The sequence below is a fragment of the Lepidothrix coronata genome, unplaced genomic scaffold, assembly GCF_001604755.1.
Source record: "Lepidothrix coronata isolate B3197 unplaced genomic scaffold, Lepidothrix_coronata-1.0 Scaffold1, whole genome shotgun sequence".
Taxonomy (NCBI): Eukaryota; Metazoa; Chordata; class Aves; order Passeriformes; family Pipridae; genus Lepidothrix; species Lepidothrix coronata.
In genome coordinates, this window is record NW_016690181.1 from 4,531,416 (window position 1) to 4,552,328 (window position 20,913).

Consider the following 20,913-nt stretch of genomic DNA (forward strand, 5'->3'; position numbering starts at 1 on the left):
AAACTGAGAACATTTTACGTCTTTTGTATTTTTATTACATTCATTTCCATTACATTTATTCCCTCCCCAGATATACAAGGAAAGTCAACACATCCTTTGCTCTCTGGATGCTGGGGATCATGCAGTAACATGAATGCAGTGGTTTTCTGATCCTCAGCATCTCACTACACCGCCCCACCCCTGCCCCAAAACTACCTCATGCTTTATGCATAAATCAAACACCAACACAGGACGCGCAGGTACAATCTGAAAGGCCTCTCTAAAGATGAATGGCAGACACAGCTGTGGCCCTGCAGACAGGGCACAAAAGCGTGCAGCATAAGGAAAGCACTGGACACATGATAGCATGCTCAAAGCAGAGGATGATATTCAAAGAGGAGCTATACTCAAGTTCATGGCATCTTGGCTCTTCTTATGCTCCTTTAACATCTGCATTTAATTATTTGACCCTTGAAGTGAGCTGGCACCTGAAAGCCGCTTCGGCTGAGCCTCTGGATAGATCAGGAAGCCCGTGAAGGTTATGTACTTGCCATGGTTGCTATAGGCACCATAGCCATCGTGCTGATGGCTGTAGAGCCAAACCGTGTCCCCATATTGCAGAGGCAGCATGATACTCTGACTCTGCATCTCTCGCCTCTTGGAGTGGTTGTCATCATAGATCATGGCCTGTACCTCATTGTGGTTCTTCATAAGTTTCACAGACATAGTCTTAAAGGGCATTTTGCCAATGGTGAAGGAGAAGTAGTACGCACCAGGTATACGGCATGAGAAGATACCAGTGGAAGAATTGAAATCCTTTCCAATGTTCACAAACTCTGTGTCAAATGTGATTGGCTCGTGCTGGGTTTGCTTATTATCTGTCCCCAGGAGACTCTGTGAGCGGGCAACAGAAAATGCAGAACGAGGGTCTTGTACCCTGTTTGGTTGATCAGATAACATGTGTCGCTGTGAAGCTTCACTCTGCTCTCTGGGAAGCTGCTGAATTTTGTGAGGGTGTGGCCCCAGCTCTTGGGAGCTAAGAGCATTCTGGAAGAAGGCAGAAGTGTCAGGATAGATTAGGTAGCCATTGAAAGTTGTATAGGGGCCCACGTTGCTGTAAAGAGCATACTTGGGATCTCCATGTAAACGCAGCCAAACTGTGTCGCCATAATCAAGCTGCAGCATGGCACTCTGGCTGGCTACCTTCCGTTCCTTGCGGTGATGTTCATCATACACAATTACTTGCACCTCATTCTTGTTTCTCATCAGCATGACAGACAAGTTTTTCTTTGGGTATTTCCCAACAGTGAAGGAGAAGTAGTAGGCTCCAGGGATTCGACAGCGGAACAATCCAGTCTTGGGATCAAAATCATTGCCAATATTCACATACACTTTGTCAAAGGTAATAACCATCTCGGAGCTTCCTTCCATGCTGCTGGTTCTGGCCACAGAGAAAGCAGAGCGAAATTCAGTACTGGTGTCTGCAGGGAAGCCATCTGTAGGAACAAAAATAATGCAGCAAAGGAAGCCAAAGAAGATCCGAGCATTCAGTGACATCATTGTATCTGAAAGAAAAAAGAAGCATATTTTAGCAGGAATACCACTAATTTACAGCTCATACACCAGTTGAAACCCAGATCTGTAGACTTGCTATGCAGCCATGAAGGTCTATGTCCAAGTATTGAGAAGTTTCCAGTGTGTTCTCTGAGCAGTGTATGGGACCATACCTCAGTTCAGATCCCAGCACCAGTCTTATATTTTCCTAGCAAGAGCTGGATCTTTTTTAACCTGTACTCATTGGAAGAAAAAGAATCTCCTCCTTTGAAAGCCTGATTATCCTACAGTTTGTCTGCAGAACACTGTGTTGCTCGCAACGCAGAGGGATCTCAAAGCCTGTTGGGGCTTTGCCAGAGCCCCCTTTTGTTGTGCTTTTATTTGTAAGGATAAAACAAAGCCCTACACAAACCCTGTATTATACGACTGAGATACAACTGAAGGGCAGGGAGAAGAGGACACATGCTCTAGAGATTCCTATGCAGATGCCACTGCCTTGCACTGCACTGGCTGTTTCACAGGATGTGGAAGCTAGAAGCCAAGTTGTTAGATCCCATTATTCAGACTTCAACATGAACCTGTGAAGAGTGTAAAGAAATATGAAGAACAGGGAATATTTAGGGAAGGAAGACAATGAAATAATAAAAAAGGAATTGAAATAATAAAAAAGGAAGGAAAAAAAAATGGTAAATAAAAGGAAAGTCTCCTAAAGTATGCAGTTCCTGAGAGAGAATTAAAATACCAAAAATGGGGAAACAATCTGGATAATAGACCAGACATAAAAAACTTCTTTGACCCTAAAAAGAAGAGGGATAAATTAGGAGCTAATAGGATTTTCTGTTTCTGATTTCTGTGGGTTTTTTTTTTTTTTTTGGACTGAGGCCAAAAATTATCTATTAGTGCTTTCAGACTGAAAACAAAACTGCCAGTCATTCCAGTGAGAAGCGCCTCTCTCTGTCACCTCTCTGTGCTTATTAAAATATCATTCAGGCTAGGAGGCAGCTGCCTGGTTTGCAGTCTGCTCCATCTGTCACCCTAGAACTGGTGTCTTGCCAGCCTCCAAACAAAGAATTCACAGACCAGCAGAACTGGAGCAAAACATGCAACTTACTGGGGGGAGGGCTGAAGACAAATCCTGAATTTAAAAGGATAAAGAGGTAAATATTTGAATCATCTGAGATGGCCTAATAATAGAAGCAAAGCAGATGGAATCCACATAGACTGTGAGGTGGCAATGGGATCCTGTTTTGGCAAGATGTGATACCTAGCATCACTCACCAGCAGGAATTCAGTTTGACCTACAGTCTGTGCTCTTTCACACTTAAGAATAAAACCGAAATCTGAGATGCAGCTTTAATAGATATGAACCCAATGAATTAGATTCCCACTTAACTACATGAAAATGACACACTAGCAAAGACAAAAACAAATATCCATCCATGTCCTAATTTTACATTAGATTTCTTCTCTCACAGATACCTGTAGCATGACTCTCTGCCTAATCAGGGATTAGATGAAATTTGTCTTACAAGTTTATCAGTGATGGCCTGAGCAAGGAGAGTCTGCTGATCAGTGATAAGATTGAGTGAGGAGGGTCTGCTGTTCTTAGTGTTGAAGAATATGAGACCAGCTTGACCAAACTATCAAACCCACCACAAGGACCTGTAAGACAGAGGCTCCCTGACTGAGGCTGGGAGCAGCAAGGATGTGCAGGTCCTAATGTGGAAGTGAGAGTCAGAAGTGTTGAGCAAAGGAAACTAAAGGGCTGCTACCATCCCTTCCAGCACAAAGCATATTTTGTGGAGTAAGCCTGATAACACATAATCTAAAAAATGCATAGGACTGACAGTGAATCCCTTTATGCTTTAAAGGCAGTCCCACTTTTGCACAGCAAGGACTCCTAGAATACCTCCCTAAGGTGTGTGAAGATCCTTCCCTTGAGTGGGGATGGTTATTCCTCAAGGCTGAGTGAAAGATATTTGCCCATGGTTTTTGGCATAGGTAAGTAACATCAATCTCTACTTAATAATTGTTTTGTTAGCTTTAATATAATTACTTCAATATATTTGCTTTAATAGAATTACCTCAATATTGCTTCAAAAACAGTGGACTTTGCTAGTAGTTACAGCTATTCATACTTTGTTGTAAATTATTCTAATTAAGCTTTTTTTCCTAATCATTATAATTTTTGTAAGAAATTTAAATAAATCATTTGTTGTATATATATAAATATATTTGGGTTGCCATCCTTAATTCTGCAGGACAAAGTTGTAGAAAAGTACAATTACACCAGTTTAATTCTTTAGATATAAACCATTGATTAAGTCTGGGGCTAAGATTGGATCCCGATTGGATCCAGATTGGAACGTGCTGCACTTAGGCTCCTCTCTGAGAAGGAGTTTAGAAAGCAAGGGAGTCCTTTCTGCACTTTGTGACTCAATGGGAGGGCTTCTCTAACAAACTTAGTCTGAAGCTCACACTCTGCACATGACAACACCTCCATATTTTCCTCCATGCCCCTGAATTCAGAATGTTTTTCCTGACCTAGGCTTCTTCTCCTCAACCCCATGGGCTGCACTGAAGGGTGATGAGAGATCTGACTAATGTCAACTGAGGCCACTCTCTATCATCTTTGAAAGGTAACTGAGATCAAAGGAGGTCCCTGGTTACCGGAGAAAGGCAAATGTTGCATCCATCTTCAGAAAGCACAAGTGAGACAACCTGAAAAACTACAGGCTAGTCAACCGGATAGCCCCTCACTTTAGTCTCTGGGAAAATAATGGAATATTCTTCTTGGAACGCATTTCTAGTCAAAGTACATGTCATTTAGCATATATTGTTCAACTGAAGGTAGATTGCATCTAATCAAACTGATTGCCTTCTTGTGGGAAGGGACCAGTGGAGGTCACCTATTCTTTAGCAAGGCTTTTGTTACAGTCTCCGAGAGCATTCCTCTATCCAAGTTGTGATGTTAGATAAGCAGGTGAAAAACCAACTGGGTTATCAGGCTCAAGAATGAGTCCTTAATATTTAATTTCAGGTGTCCTCTTTTGTATTTTTTATCAATATTCTGGAGAGGGACACAGAACACTCACTGATCAAGACTGCACATGACACTAAAACAGATACTTGGAGGCAAAGCTACTATTCAGAGGGACCTAGGAGAGGCTGGCGTAATGGAATGAAAAGAAATTCAGTAAGGATAAATACAAATTCCTGTATTTGGGATGGACTAACCCTGTGTGTTGGTACAGGCTGATGACGAACTAGCTGGGGACCAGTGCTATTAAAGAGGATCTATGAGTCCTGGAGAACAATAATTTGTACCTGAGTTAGTGCTGTGCCCTGCAGGTAATGAAGGCTAACACATTCCAGGGTGCATCAACAGAAAGCAGCCAGTATCAACAGGCTGTGATTATTCCTCTTTAGTTGGCACTTGAGTGACTCCAGAAGAGGGCAGCCAAGATGGCTGAGGTCTGGAGCACCTGCCCTATGAGGAGAGGCTGAGGGCACTGGGCTTGTTTAGCCTGGAGAAGAAAAATTTTGGAGGGGTCTAGTAGCAGCCTTCCAGTGCTTTTAGAGGTTACTGAGATGACAGTGCTAGGTACTGATGGCTATGGTAGAAGAATAAGAGACAATGGTCATAACATCTAAAGTGGAAGATTCAGAACAGATATAAGCAGAATAATTCCATGCCATGCAACCATTTGCCATGAGGCACGTAAGAATGTAAGTTTGCCCAGAGAGATTGCAAAATCTCCATACTTGGAAGTTTACAAACCAGACTGGATTAAGTTGTGAGCAATCTGATCTGCATTCAGTGTTGGTCCTGCTTTCAGCAGGAGCTTGGACTGGAGAGGACTTATGTCATGATTCCTGATTCCATAACTGAATTCCATGGCTACTGCCTTCTCACTGTTGAAAATTCACTTGCTGATAACCCTAGCCATGTTACTTACATAGAAATAACCAACTAATGTCAGGTCTAAAAGACAGACTATCTTCCATCCAGCAAATTTAAGAAAGCATTTTCAATGGAACTATTAATGCATCTGCTCCCATGCTGTCTTTATTTTTCCATACTTTGTCACTTAGTTTATGAGTACCTCAGAGCAAAGACTCTCTCTCTTCCCATGTCTGTATAGCGTTTGGCTACTGCTGCCATTTAAAAAATACTAACAGACCCTACCATCCCACCAAGAACCAAATCCCAAACTGTCACAACAGGAGCTCAGCTTCTGATTCAGCAGTATAATTTTTGCAGAGTGCAGAGTGCTACATCTAGCATGGCAGACTCATACCAGCTTCCAGCTTAGAAAACTGAGACCTAAAGGCAAACTTATAAGGGCTATTAGATGTTTCTGATTCATACTTATCCATTGTTATCCCTGTGATCACCATGGTGTGGCTTCATGGAGAACCAGGATGACTGTGACATGGCTGCATGCTCTTGAGACAAGAAATGAGAGGAGAAGATTTGGCATTTGCATTTTTAACAACGAGTCTGGTTCTAAAATGTGCTCCAGAGCTCACTGAGCATATTCAGGAGTCAGGGAGTATACTGCAAGCACACCACTGCTGGTCAAAAAGCACAAAAAGACAAAACAGCTTAATAAATTTTGCAGTGCCTCTTACCTTATGATCCTTCAAATGACATTGTTTCTGTTTAAAAGCTAATTTCTCTGTAATAAGGTCACTTATTAAATATTGGATCACTTGGTACAGTTGCAAAGACCCTCTGCTGCTGCTGCCCCTTATTTATTAGCTCTTCTGGCAAATCATTTAAATTAAGCAGTTAATTACGTTGTGTTTCTATTAGCAAGTTGTTTCCTTGACAGCTCCCACTCAGCACTTTCAGAACTATTTAGATTCTTTTAAAAATAATTTAGAAAGCATATAAAAAAGTATCTAATAAAGTGTCACACTAAACCAGTCTAAGAATGATTTCCCAATCATTAGGAAGGCTCACCTAGCTACAGGGGTGCCATAAACAGAGGTAGCTCATGACCAACTTTTGGACTTGAGTGTTAGCATACTACTTCTGAAAGATAAAGCTTCCAAAATGCTCTCTTGCTCCCCTAGAAAGTGTTTCTGATGCCCAAGTCTTTTATTGGTATAATTTTCTTCCAGCACAGAAGAGATAGCACCCGGAATGTGAAGCTGGCCATGGACACTGAGATATCAGCCTTAAGTCTGATGCTATGGCATAAGTTTTAAAGCTGAAGAGTGAGGTGGAAGACCCAGGCTAGAGATGAGAAGTGGGTCTTTACCATATGTCATAGATAGCAGCTGTGTTATTCTCACTACACTTAAATATGAATCAGAGCCCTTTTCCCCTACCCTACCATTCCTTATTGTCTCAACACCACAGAAGTATGTAATGAAGCTAAGCAGACCCAAGGGATAAACCAGGTATGCTACTGCCCTTATGCTACCAACAGAGACAGATGCCCACAGAGAAGTAGTCAAGAACCTAATTTTGGAATTGGAGGCACAAAACCCATGATGGAGCTAAAAAATTCTCAAAGGCACTGACATTAAATTAATGACCTGAAAAGAAGGGGCTAAATGGTAGTGACTCACATAGCAGAACAAGAGTTGCAAATGTTCCTTGAAAAGAAAGTCAGAATTCACCATTTGCGTGACCCAGGAAATTTTAATAGCTTTGTGTTTGCTAGAGGTGATTTTTCTGTCCTGGAACAGAGTCAATCCACCAGTGAAAAGACAATCAGTTTTACTCTTCTGCTTAAATCCACAGATGTACAAAAGGACTTTCAACAATAGAAAGGTCACCCAATTTCTAGACTTGCAGGCCTGACATGCTTGTAAAACTCACAAGGTTTTTTTTTTTTATTCCAAAATACTAATTATCTAGATTCCCTAGTCCTACCTTATGCAAGAGTCCTTTAATTTCAGTGGGAATTTTTGCCCAGAATATCGCTGAAGAGATATGAAACAAAATTGAAGTAGTGCAGTTGGATTAACTGTTAGTAAAAGGCTCTTAAATCCTCTAAGCTGCAAGAGCAAAGCCATGTTCTTCCTAGCTCTCACCCTAATATCTAAGGACAGTTGCAAATGTTTCAATTATTTGAATCAGTGAAAGCCTGTGTAATGAACATCTCTCTTGGACTCTAGTTAGCAAGATTTTTTTCCCCAGATACCACATACTGTCTGTTCCACTCATCTGATACATATTAAGACCATCAGATAATGATGCAAATGCAATGTACCACTTCTTCCAACATCAAGGAGAAATTAATTGTAGCACACCCTCAAAAGCGAAATCTGTATAAAGAGTACAAGAGTAAAAAAATCAGAGACTCACTTATGGCTCTGGCCTTTCTTTGCTTTTGATGAATGTGGGTTTTTTTTAACTTTGGAACAATCCTGAGAGGTAAAACATTGAATGTTTTTTGGAAACTCTAAGCCACACTTTCAATGACAGAACTGTGTGGCATTAATATAGAAAGTACTTAATTTTGAATGTTTCCTTGAGTCAAGGGAGTCTTTTAACATTATAAACTAGCCTTTGTGTACTCAAAGATCTGTGGAGAGACAAAAAATATTTTGAAGTGCCTCAACTCTAGCCATACTGGGGAAAAGGAAATGGAGAGACTGTATTTTGGCATAAGCCTCTAATGTCAGCCTGCACCTCAGAATATGAATTAAACCTGCTATGTTTCAACCAAAGCCCTAACAACCCTATTTAAGCTAAAATGATGTTATATAAAATGATGTGTATTCACTGACCAAAATTAAATATGATTGTTCCGACATTAAGGTTTTTCTTATTTAACAGCACTCAAGAAAATTTGTCATACATATTTGAAGGGACAGAGTGACACACTGTGTCTTCTGTTTTGGCTACTATGTATATTTAAAAATATTTTAATTTAGACAGAAAAAATGGGGGTTTAGTAGAGAAGATAGCTGGATAAACCCTAGATGAGAGCAAAGAGTTATTCTACCAAACTAATGCTTTAAATGTAATATTTTTTTTTTACATCCTTTTCTAAATGAACACACGACACAAATCTACCTCTCCACCACATATACACTGCTCAAGCAAACAGGACTAAAACTGTAAAGCAAAGAAACATACTCTAACACTGATCAGAAATGGAAGAACAGAAAACACTGTTAGAATCTGTTAGTTTAAACTGTAGTTCATGAAATGTATTGAATACTATAAAGTTGTTCTGCACATGCAGTTAAACCAACTGTTGATAAGCAATCATTGAAATTACACAGGCAGTAATTAGTGAAAAAACTAGCCATTGCTGGAAATGAGTTCAATGACCAACAGCTTCTGTGAAACCAGGGCCAGAGGAAACTGAAAACCACAGCCTGAGAAAGCCAGAAATCTGTTGCTGTGCAGTGTTTGTTTAACACTGCTACCTTTAGACATAAAACACTGAGACCATTTCAACAGTAGGAATTTTCACATGAATCCCATTGCAGTTACAGTAATGCAAAGTTAAAACCATCTCTTTTCTCACCCCCAAAACCTAATTTCCTTTTATAGCCTGGTTTATGTGTGCATTTCTTTCTCCAGGTGGCCACAAGAGATGCTGAGCCTGTGGAACAAGGCTTTGTTGGAGCATCCCATCTCTCCAGCAGGAACTGTATTCCTGCACCAGAAGGCAAATCACACTGGCATAAAGGATTAACGGAGAGTCTGGCCTGGAATACCAGGAGGTAAAAGAAAGTAACTGACACTTTGGCAGCATATACCATAAAGATCTCAGTTAAGACAGTGAGAGAAGAGGGCTCCAGAGGCAGAGTGCATGGTTCAAAAACTAGTTCTAAAGAGAGAGGAAGACACAGAGACCTTAGAGAATGGAGTAGAGGGCAATTTTGTTGTTCCAGGTGGCTGGGCTAGAAGACATGTAGCAGCAAGACTTCTTCACAGAAGTCCTGGGTTTTTTTTGCTTTGACCATAGAAGTAAAACCATATAAGGCACAAAGACACTGCCAGAAAGATTGTCCCAGCAACGCACCTGTTTTGTTTTAAATTTCTCACCTGGCTTAAGATATTTAAACTTAATATCCTGGATGGGATGTTAAAGACATGGACGTGTTGGAGTGAGCCCAGAGAAAAGCCACAAAGATGATCAGAGGGCTGGAGCACCTCTTCTATGAAGACTGGCTGATAGAGCTGGATTTGTTCAACCTGAAGAAGAGAGGGCTTCAGGGTGACCTTATTGCAGCTTTCGAGTTCCTAAAGGGGGCTACAAGAAAGCAGAAGAGGGACTTGTTACAAGTGATAACGCAAGGGGGGAATGACCTTAAACTGAAAGTAGATTAGATATTTGCAAGAAACTCTTTACTGTGAGGGTGGTGAAGGACTGGAACAAAATGCCCTGAAAGGCTGTGGATGCCTCATCCCTGGAAGGCCAGGTTGGATGGGGCTTTTAGCAACCTGGTCTAATGGAAGGTGTCCCTGCCCATAGCAGGGGGGCTGAAACCAGGTCATCTTTAAGGTCCCTTTCAACCCAAACCATTTCATGATCCTATAAGTCTATGAAATAAAATGGTTTTATTTCATCATCTGACAAACTGAAATGAACAAGCAAGATCCAGTTAGTACCAGAGCAGTGCTGCAAAAGAATGTGAAGAGGAAGGTTATAGCTATACAAACCATGAGAGACTGACTTAAGAGGCAATGATGAAGAAAGTTGATAAGTGTTCGCAGAGGACTTTTCTGTTTAGGAGACAAAATCTGGGAAACTAAGAAAAATGCAGATGGATTCAGCATCACAGACTACTGTTGCCATTTTTCTCTTTTAGTAAGAGTTTGTGTGGGAAAAAGATAAATGTTTTTTCCCAATAACTAATGGAGCATGGGGAATTGAAAGTGTTCATAAAGAATGAAAAAGCTGTTTAGACAGTTCCCCTGAACACAAGGTTATTAGTAGGTTTTCCTGAAGTGGTGGTGTAGCTCACATCCTTAGGGACATTTAAAAAAATAAAATCTCTGCATTAAACTCAGTTAGGTAAACTGAGCTGTAAGTGACAAAGTGGAAACACTAGGTAGGCAGAATGACACTGGAATCAGTACTCTGGAATCAACTCAGATTCTAACCCCTTTATTCTTTCTGTTTTATTGTTACACACCATGGCTCTTTCTAGTAGTTTTTCTACATCACTTCCAGTGAAGGAAGTTTAGCTCTCAGGAAAATCCCCACTCCCTCTGTTAATAAATGAAAGTCTAGAAACAGTTCAGAGACTATGGGTAGGTATTTATGGTATTTACTATAGACAAATATATCTGCAATATAGGTATTTGATTTTTGTTTTTTTTTTAACCACACTTTCCTCTATGCATCTAAGCAGCAGTTTTCTTCAGTGCAGCTGAATGAATATTTTCATCCTCTGATCACGCTCACTGGAAGAGGAGGTTCCTGGGCTGTTCTCAGAGTTGATGCTGTATTTGTCAATTTTCTTTCAATCCTTAATTGTAACAAATATTTATAGACATTAAAGTAAATGCCATCAAGATGAGAGTAAATATTCCAGTTAAACACAGGATGTATTGGCTTTGCTTCCTGTTCCATATTGCCACTTTCATTCCCATTACCAGTCATTGCCACTTTCATTCCCATTACCAGTCATCGAGCAGAATGGTGCAGCACCATCAGTTGGGCAAAATCTTGCAGTGATTCTTTCATGTTCTCCTCTCATCTCCTCACTAAGAATGAAAATAGCTGTTATTAGTAGGTTTATTTGTCCAGGAACTAATAGGAACCTGTGGAATCTGAGTCCCACAAAGGTGCACTAATTAAGAAAGCAATTTTGACTGCCTATATATTACAGGAATTGTAACTTTTGTGTAACACCTTCCTATTGAAGTCTGTTGTACTTGAAAGTGAGCTGATATTACAAGAGATATTGGAACCTGTGATGTACTCTCAAGGTTTGTTCATTGTCCTCTCTGTGATGGTTTTTTGTCCTCAATTTTCTCTCTGTGAGTCAGTGCTGCACTTTGTATCAGCCAATACAAGATTTTAATTTAACTGCTATGTAAGGTTCTAATCAAACAAAAAAACCAAGTTTTAGATTTTTCTTTTCTGTTTTCTTCTCTAGCTGCATAGCCATACCTTCTCTTTCTCACTTGAGCTGGCAAATAATTATCATTTTTTTCTGGAACTCTGTGCCTGCAGAAGTTGCTTTCAATCCCTTCCATACTCACTGGAATGCTGCCCTCCAGTCATAGCTCTAAGACCCGTCACATCACCCACCTGGGTGAAAGCTAGAGGGAATATGTTGGTACTTGTAGGTTGATCATCAAATCCAAAGTTAGGACGAACCTGTGGAGTCCAGCAGTTGTCCCCTAAGGGAATTAATGGATAGCTGAGTGCCAGCTGGGATTACACACAATGACAACAAAAAGCATTTTTGTTTCCTAGTTATGTCTGAGCTCATGGCCTGCTAAGAGCTGATTTAGCAATGCAGCCAAAAATTTTCACAAGTTGGGTAAATCCGGTTCCCATCTTGATTATCTGCAGTTAACAAAAACTTTCAGAAAGGCTAAGGTTCGTCTTCTTTTGCCTGATAAATCAAATGTTTCATCAACGGAAACATAATTGCTTTGGTCATTTCATCCATCAAAGGCTTCACTATAATATACTTTGAGAAAATGTCACATGCTACTGAGTGGTATTTTCCTACGGTAGGCTTTGCAAATCCATCTGAAAAACCTATTTGTACTGGGGCATTTGCCTACAGGAATGCTGCTTTCCTTGCAAGTTTTTTAGCATGTCTTGACAGGTAAGGCAGGAGAACATGCTGTCTTTTAACATCTGCCATCAAACTCAGTCAAAACCCCACATTCATATCTTTTCATGACCTGCTGTTTCATTACTGTAAAGAAACTCAGAGAACTCTGTGAACTGCACTGCAGTGCTGCTCTTCACTGTCAACATGCTGCAACATCTCAATTTGGAAATGCACTGAGCTCTAGTTTAGTGAAGAAAGTGATAAAAGGCATTAAGATCTGTGTATCTTTCATCTCTGCTCTGGCATCTTCATTTCTGCCCCTCCTCCTGGAGCTGGAGAACAATCATCATACACACTGTAGAGGCCAGTATTATTCCAGAATCAAAACTCTTTTTGGGGAAAAGGAGGTGTCAGTCAAAGTACACATACATTAATAAGTCTCTCCTCTGGTTCTGTTCTCTAATTGTTCAACAGGATCATAAAATGGTTTGGGTTGGAAGAGACCTTAAAAATCATTTAGCTCCAACCCCCTGCCATGGCCGGAGACCTTCCACTAGACTAAGCTCCACCCAACCTGGCCTTGAGCACTTCCAGGGATGAGGCATCCACAACCTCTCTGGGCAACCTGTTCCAGTGCCTCACCACCCTCATAGTAAATAATTCCTTCCTAATATCCATGAGAATCCTGTTGCTTTTGTACCCAGTGAATTGGTATACAGATTGGGGAAAAAACATTGAAAGAACAGTCACTGCATGTGACTACCCTCATTTTTGTCGCCAGAGAGTGTCTTGAGACAGAAACTTCCCCTGGGTGGTACAGAAGTCAGTGAATAAAGAAACTCTGTGATACATACAGTGATCTTCAATATCAATTGCTTTTAAGGAATCAGGTTTATCCAGTTCTTGACCCAACAGCATTCTTTCTTACACAATTAAGAGCAGGAAAGGAAATCAGCAGGGTTAGTCATCATCATGTTTATTAATACTGACCCTTTACAACCAGCAATGTGTAGTTCCCCATTTCCAGTGGTCTTTCCTGCCAAATCCTGTAACAAGACCTCTCCGAGGAATGTCTATAAACAGCTGTAACCTCAGTCCTTTCAATTTTTTAGCCATTTTACTAGCAACCATTTCTCAGAATGCTACAGCTGTTGAAAATGAGACATCCCAAGACTGTGAATTGATAGCTGATATCTTCAGGAAAACCACAGTTTCTGCTTTCACTTTTTAACTCTGAGTATATTTTGGTCCATGGATTTAATCAGCTTGTCATCTTCTTCAACAGGGAACTGTGAAGTTCCTCCCCAAAACTCCATACAAGTCAAGTTTTCACAGTGTGCTTTTGAATGTGGATTTTTCTGTGACAATCTGACAGAGAGGTGCTGCTGCCTACAATGCAGAATCTACTGCCCTGGCTGGAGGAACAGAGAGAAGCATTTACTGAAAAATCTCCTCAATTCACACAAAGCTTTACAAAGTTTTTCCCATATCTGCTTTCTAGCTTTATATTGTTTCCAGTATTTAAAAAATGCCAGTAGAAATGCTTGTATGACTATTCATAATGGCAGTAGAAATGCTTGTACGACTATTTCTGTAAAACTCCATCTGCACTGGGAAGCTGCTGGCAAAAGGCTTTGGCATTACCATCAAAAAGTGCTGCTGGACACTGCTGTTCACTCATCAGTTCCTCATTCACAGTGAGGAACCGCTCAGTGCCTGTCAAGTGTTCACAGATTCCAGGCTCATCTGCGTGACCAGCCAGTTTCCTCCTAGGCAGAATTGCCTTTGACAGCTTGAAGCTGATGCCTTTGATTTTTGCTTATAGGAAAAGAATTTTGCTAAAATACTGAAATAACAACAGCAGCAATGCACTGGCAGGTTTTACCTGACTTTTAGACCCTAGCTGGACATAATATAAAGAACATGAAGGATACGGCTGCTCTAACCCCTGTTATGCAGATACTTTATTTAAAGCAGGGTTGGATATCATTACTTTGCATTAAATATGCAGCTCATACTGAGAGAAATGCCATTTGCAATAGCCTACACAATTTCCTCACAATCACACTGAGGAATTCCACTCATGCACCCCAAATCCAAATGTTCATATACAGTTCATATTTCAAGCCAGTGCTCCCTCTATTTAAATTCTTTTAGTCCCCTACCTTCCTTCTAGCTACTTCTGCCCAATACCATTCTTTTTCAAGACAATTATCAACATCTTCCACCAGGAGATTACCATCTGCAGAACACCTTCCAGTATGTTCAGTATTTTTCTGCACAGTCTTCTTTTCAGATTTCCTCACAAATTTCCTGGAGAACAACCCTCTCATCTTGTTGCCTTCTCCTATTAATAAAAATGGGATTTTTTTTTTTTTTACATTGGCTATATTTGCTTTATTTCCTTCCAGAACCACCTTGTTCCAAAGCTAAACCTCCTTTAGTATCAGATAACAGTAATCCTTCTTTTGGATACCCTTTCTGTCTCCCAAATAAAGAAAGCAAAGGGAAGGGTGAGAAAAGGAATGATGAAATAAACTCAGGCAATGCAGTACAAGCTAACTTGAGGCACTGCTCAGTCCTTGGTTGGAAGGGATGTGAATTCACTTTGAAATATCTGGGGCATCAAGTCACTGGCTTTCTAAGCATATAATTATTTTTCCCAAGGTGCTCCAGCCGTAATAGAAGATGGGGGCAGGGGGTAAATAAATCAGAGCTTATATAGTGTTACAGCTTGTGCTTATATGTCCCAGAGTAAATCAAAATACGAGGATTTCTATCAACTTATGGATAATACCAGTGTAAGACTGTTTAAACTACAACAGATTATTGTGCTAATATGCTACAGTTCACTGAATAACTGCTCCGTGAAAACTGCCTTCTAAAAAGCGTAGCCTAATTTTTCATTTTCTCCCTGTCTTGTTCATTCAACACAGATTCTTTCCAGCAGTTGCTTTGCAGCCTTTCAGTCCCAGAGAGTACCTCTTTGCATAGAAAAAATTCCCTATTGCCTGTGTGGTATAAAACCACTTCCACTCCTCCAAGTATGTCTTTAACTTCTCCAAGAGCTTTTCTTTTTGTCTGAGTGGAAAGGTCTAGAGCCTGAGGAGAGAGAAAAACTGCTCTGCCTTTAGAGGACTAAAAAATTATTTGGTTGGACTCAGAATGTGTTCTATTCAGGATCTTATGTGCAGCCCACCACTGCAGCATACAGAAGAGTTGATCATTGTTCTTATATTTCTTTCTATCTGTCTCCTCACAGAGATCCAGGATTTCTCAGAATGCACAGGGGACTGTCTGTTCCATTTATATTAAATAATATATGTTAAACCATGAATACCAGAAGACCTAGATTTTCCTTCCCTGGAGAAGTGTCTAAAATATAAATTGTAGAACTATGCTTTATTTTATTTCTATTCTGAATTTCATTTTTTTATTTCATTTTACCTCTAAAAAAGCATTTTTGGACTACAGTCTTTCATTCAAGGAGTAAAATACTAGAAGAGTTTGTATCTTCACTTCAGATAATCTTACTAACTGCTCACACTCATTCATTTTTCTTTTTCCATATTATTGTTTTCAAAATTCATAGACTCAGTCAAGTGTCTGCTCCAGAGAAATCAGGAAGTCTCATTCTCCATGTCTTCTCCAAAAAGAGAGACCTCTTCTGATGGTCTTCTAGAAGCTCTTACTTTTCTTTCAGACTCTTTTCAGAAAGACCTGGTCTGTGGTTTTGGTGCTGTGCTATCCTTGGATATCAGACAAACATCAGAATAGGGTCAGCAGACTGCTTTTATTTTGCTTCCACAAAATGATCGTATTGCCTTTATAAAATGATAGAAGAACTGTCTAGAAGAGAACTTAAAACATTAAATAGTACAAGGTGCTTTCCTATGATAGGATAACTACCCTTATTTGATTCTTCAGAGATAATTGTCTAACCTGTTCTTAAAATGTCTTCAGAACCTCTCTAGACAGAATATTCAAGAGGTTTTACTTTCCTAGGTCCTAGAAAATTATCCTTGTAGTCTACAATAATCATTCTTTCTGCTATTTCTTGCTTTCCATTCTGTCCACCATAAGCCCAAAGAAAAGATTGTTCCCTCCTCTAATTTGTATCTAAAGACTGTTATATTTCGCCGTCAAATTTCTGTTCTAAAAAATTTCAGTTATTTCAAATCATCCTGCAGGTCACATTTTTCTGACCTGTGATGAGTCCTGCTGTCCTTCTCTCAACTCTCTTTGATTGAATTGCACGTCTCTCAAAGTGCAATAACCAAAACTTTGCACAGCTTCCAAGCTGAAGCTTTAGCAATGCTGAACAGGCCAGAGGATTTCTCATGTCTTCCAGGCTTCCAATGTCTTTTACATATCCTAGCAAGATGTTTGCCTTCATTTGCAACAGCATGACATTGACTCATGTTCAGCTTGTGATCTATCATAACAGATTCTTTTCTGCAGAGTTGCAACCTAGTAATTTACTTGTGTCTTGTGCTTATGCAGTTGATAATTTCTGCCTTACTGCAGCATCTTGCTTTTATCCCTACCAAATTTCGTCCTGCTCTTCTAATTTGTTGGAAAATTTTTGAATTCTAATCTTTTCCTCCAGCATATTTCAAGTGTCACAGTTTCATGTCCCTGGAAAATGTGATTTACTCATTCCTTAAATTACCATTCAGGTCACCTAAAAACACTGAAGAAAAGCAGATCCGGGACACCCCGACACAGCTATCCTATCAGTGTTAAGCAGCTTGTGACCTCTCTGAAGGACTGGCACAGACTAAAAGCATACAGATTATGAGTTCTGAATCTTCTGATATTATTTAAAGAATATCTGCCCGTTCAGATAATCATGTTTATTCAGTTTATAGCCTCCTTCACCTGCTATGCCCCATGGCTCACCAAAGCAAATATTTCAATTAATGTGTAACCACAGTCAAGAATCTCAACTTTTACTTAAAACAAAAACCAACCCCAAATTAAATCTCTCATGCCACAAATATCTTTTAATATGTAAAATGAACAAAAGCTAATGCTGTCAAACCTGCTGGAATACTGAAAAAATAAATGGGAAAGATGTGACCATTTCTCTTAATTGACTTTGGGATATATTAGAAATTACATAATTTATTACATTCACTGTAGTTACAAGAATAAACTTCAAGGGCAGCACCAAGGCAGCTGGTTGATTACAATGGACTAAACATTTTGTTTGCATCTGCTCTTGACCAAAGGATTGCAGGATCCTTTCCTTGGAGATTAAATGCCAGCCATGATGGTCATAAGCAGGCACATAACAGAAAGTAAGCCTTTGTGTACATTGGAATAGTGATGATCTGGTATTCCTCCTGACAACAGAGGCTTGAATCTCTCATCTAGTTTTGGCTCTTATTACAGTAAGCATTACCATAATCTCCCCAGATTCCTTAACCAAATACAGACAGTTTTCCAGGCACTGTGGCTGAGATCCTGGCACAGCAGAAAACATGCATGGTATGAATTAATCAGCTGGAGGGTGAAGAGGAAGAAATAGGACTTTATGAATTTTTACTGTTTCCTGATGGAGCCCTGGTAATCAATTATTAGTCCCTGGAGTAACACTCACTGCTTGCTCTGTGATCATCTGATTCTGGTGGTGTTACCTCTGCTGGAAACCTCAGACCTTTGCTTAGATGCAGCAGGAATTCCTCCTTTGTTCTCTAATCTGTCTAGAGGAAGCATGCAACTAGAGAGAAGCTTTACAGGGACAAGAAAGCACTCGGGGTAGACAAGGGATTGACAGAGAGCCAGCAGCACAGTAATTGCATATTACTGGCTTATCTCATTTGAACATCAGGTAAATTTCCTTACCAAGAAAAGGGTCAAAGGAAAAGGTAAAGGAAAGCTGAAAGGAAAAATGAAGTCCTGACTTTACTTCAGCTTGTACGGGTTGACCAATGGGATCTATACTAAATTTCTGTGCGTCAAAAAAGATGTCAGAGCCGAAGCTTTTAATTTTTACTGGGTGAAAATAACGGTCAGTCTTTCAAATATTGTATGATGAACTAACAAATTGCTAAGCCTTAATGTGTTGTCCAAGACAGTAGAAAGATCCTTACTCCTACAAACTAGTCAGTAAATTGTAATTCAGTGAAACATCATTTTCCTTAACTGTGCATCTTCGAGTAAAATCCATACTTCATATTTTGGCGTTTTAAAAGGATGGGTGAATGGAAGAGTTCAGGAATAAAACCCACCAAATCCTAACATCTGACCTCAGATGCTGATAACAAAGTCCTGGACTTCATAATTTGTAAGACTCTAGCAATTTTAAGCCCTATTTTTTTTCTTTATTCTCATTCTTAGGGTCAATGCAGAGATGAGTACCTCTTGGAGGGAGACATTTCTCAGCTGAGAATATTATATTCTCAAAGGTACTCTCCATCTTGGAAGTCTACTGTCACTCTCAGATTAGTTTGTTTCAATGCTCTCTGCCTACAACTAACCATAAGAATGTGGAAATTCTGGCAGAAGGACAGTGATCTCTTGGAGGTTCACTGCTTCTCTGCTTCCCACTAGCACCCAGTTCCACTAGCACTGGCCTCTTTTTCCTTTGGTCTTCATATTACAGGGTGCTCTGCACAGAAGGTTCAAACTATCTTGTCTCTTTACACCTCTGACATACCATGTTTCTCACTGTGCCTGTTTTCATCCAGGTTTTTATACAAAAGTTGGTGTTCCAAGAACTGGCGTTCAACAGTCAGGCTTGCTGCTGTTCAGCAATATGTCTGTTATTAAAAAGGAGAGTATAAAAGCTATCACACACCTAATTGACCACAGGTCACAGTGTAGTTATCCCGTTTTTCCATAAGTATAGCTGCTGCCACTGTGGGTCCACCCAGCCTCATGTATTTGGAAAATATGAATGGTTTGCAGTTTATCAGTGGAGAGCACAGCACAATGGACAGATGATCACACCAGTAAACATAAATAACAACAAACAGGGTTCCAAGTTTGGGTGTCAAATCTCTGGTTCCAATGTATTTTATTTCTGCATCTGTTTCTTCATCTACAAAATAGCAAATGTCTACAACATCAACAAATTATCAGATTTAAATCAATTCTATATCAAAGCCATAAGTTCTCCACTATAGAAACCAAATGTACTTTGAAGGTATTGGTTCTTCCAGATGGAAAATTCAAAACTCATTTGCAGAGCCTAGTCCACGAACCATTCAGTACTCTGAATTACGGCTTTTTAGAGGGAAACAGAAGGGATGTAGAGGGTAATGTTACCTTACCGGGAATCCTTATGCTTCCTTGACATACCTTTCACTGCTACAAATTAACCCTTAAAAATGGCTAGACAAGAAAACAGCTGCCATATGCCTAGACAAGATTGCAGCCTCATTGGCAAACTGTTTCAAAGTCTTATTACACATCATGTCCCTGGAGAAGAAGGTTGCAATAGCATCAGAATGAATAATTGAAGCACAGCTCATTCAGTATGTGCATAAACTGAAGGGTCACAATGCTGCCTTCTAGTCAGCCGGCATCGCAGAAACGCATCCAGTGTCTAATAGAAACATCATCTGGAAATACTGACCTACTTCCCTGGGAGCTTTTCGGGAATGGGTTGAAGAGATGATGGTGGGATTGCCAAGTACACAGAGAAGGATTAAACTAGCTCGTCTAACAGAAAATTGTACATTACAGAATCAGTTGCATATGCCACTCTTGGGAAAACCCTTGATATTCAGTTCCCCCAGGAGATTAGAGATCCATGGAAGATTAATGCTATTTTCCACCTGAGAAACTGCCTCTGTGGAAATTTTCCAGGATTCTCTTCCCCATGGCTGGTCCCTGGGAGGTTTTCCAACCTTGGCTCCGTGCAAAGTGGGGCCAAAATTTCATACCTTTTCCCACATAAACTCTAGTCATTTCATATTGGAAATAAAATGGGTGAGGGAGGATAACTCGGGCATTTCCCGCTTTTGTCCAGCCGCTCAGTGGGAAGGGAGGGTGCTCAGCCCGCGCCCTGCCCGCCGCCCCAGAGGCCAGGGGCTGGGACACCGCAGTTGCCCCGAGCGCCCGCCTTCCCAAGGACCGCGGCGGCCGCCGACAGAGCCCCGACGGCCCCTCCGCCGCCGCCCGGGCACCGCTCCGCAGCGGCGGCCTCCCCCCGGGGCCTCGGTCCCGCTCTATCGCCCCTGTCCGACCGGGGGATCCCATCTTAGTCCCCGGCCCTGCAGGTGCAGCCCGGCCCCCGCAGCAGCGGCTCCCCCGGCACGGTACCTGCTGCCGCCCCACGGTGGCGGCTCCGCGGCGGCGGGGTCCGAGCGCGGTGCTGGGCGCGGAGCTGGGCGCGATGCTGGGCGCGGGGCCCCGGCGCTGCCTGCGCACTGACAGCTCGGGAGCCGCGGCGGCGGCGGGGGCCGGGACTGGGAGGGGGGCTCGGGCACCCGGGGCTCCGGCGCCGAATCAGTGACGGGAGGAGGGCCCGGGGGCGGGCGGGAGAGGGGAAGGGGAGGGGGCGGCGGGGCGGAGGGTCTCGGAGTCCCTGTCACCGCCGCAGTCCGGTCGGTCTTCGGGAGGCTGCGGCGCCGGCGGGCGCTGCGTACCAGGGTGGGGCGTGTGAGCACCCACACGGGAAAGGGCGACGGAGCGATGCGGCGGAGTGAC

General features: G+C 41.3%; 1 protein-coding gene across 3 annotated transcripts; it reads right to left on the minus strand.

Annotated features, from left to right (window-relative positions):
* Window positions 1-5: 5 nt before the first annotated feature.
* Window positions 6-20,663, minus strand: C1QTNF4 (C1q and tumor necrosis factor related protein 4). 3 transcript variants are annotated; one of them, XM_017807004.1, is made up of 2 exons: window positions 20,527-20,663; window positions 6-1,544 (listed from the first exon to the last, which is right to left on the minus strand). In XM_017807004.1, the coding sequence occupies exon 2, from the start codon at window positions 1,537-1,539 to the stop codon at window positions 436-438; it is 1,104 nt and encodes a 367-aa protein (XP_017662493.1). In that variant the 5' UTR covers window positions 1,540-1,544; window positions 20,527-20,663; the 3' UTR covers window positions 6-435. The 3 variants fall into 3 exon arrangements, with proteins under 3 accessions (XP_017662493.1, XP_017662477.1, XP_017662483.1); XM_017806988.1 differs by lacking the exon at window positions 20,527-20,663 and adding an exon at window positions 9,557-9,725; XM_017806994.1 differs by lacking the exon at window positions 20,527-20,663 and adding an exon at window positions 1,707-1,788.
* Window positions 20,664-20,913: the final 250 nt, after the last annotated feature.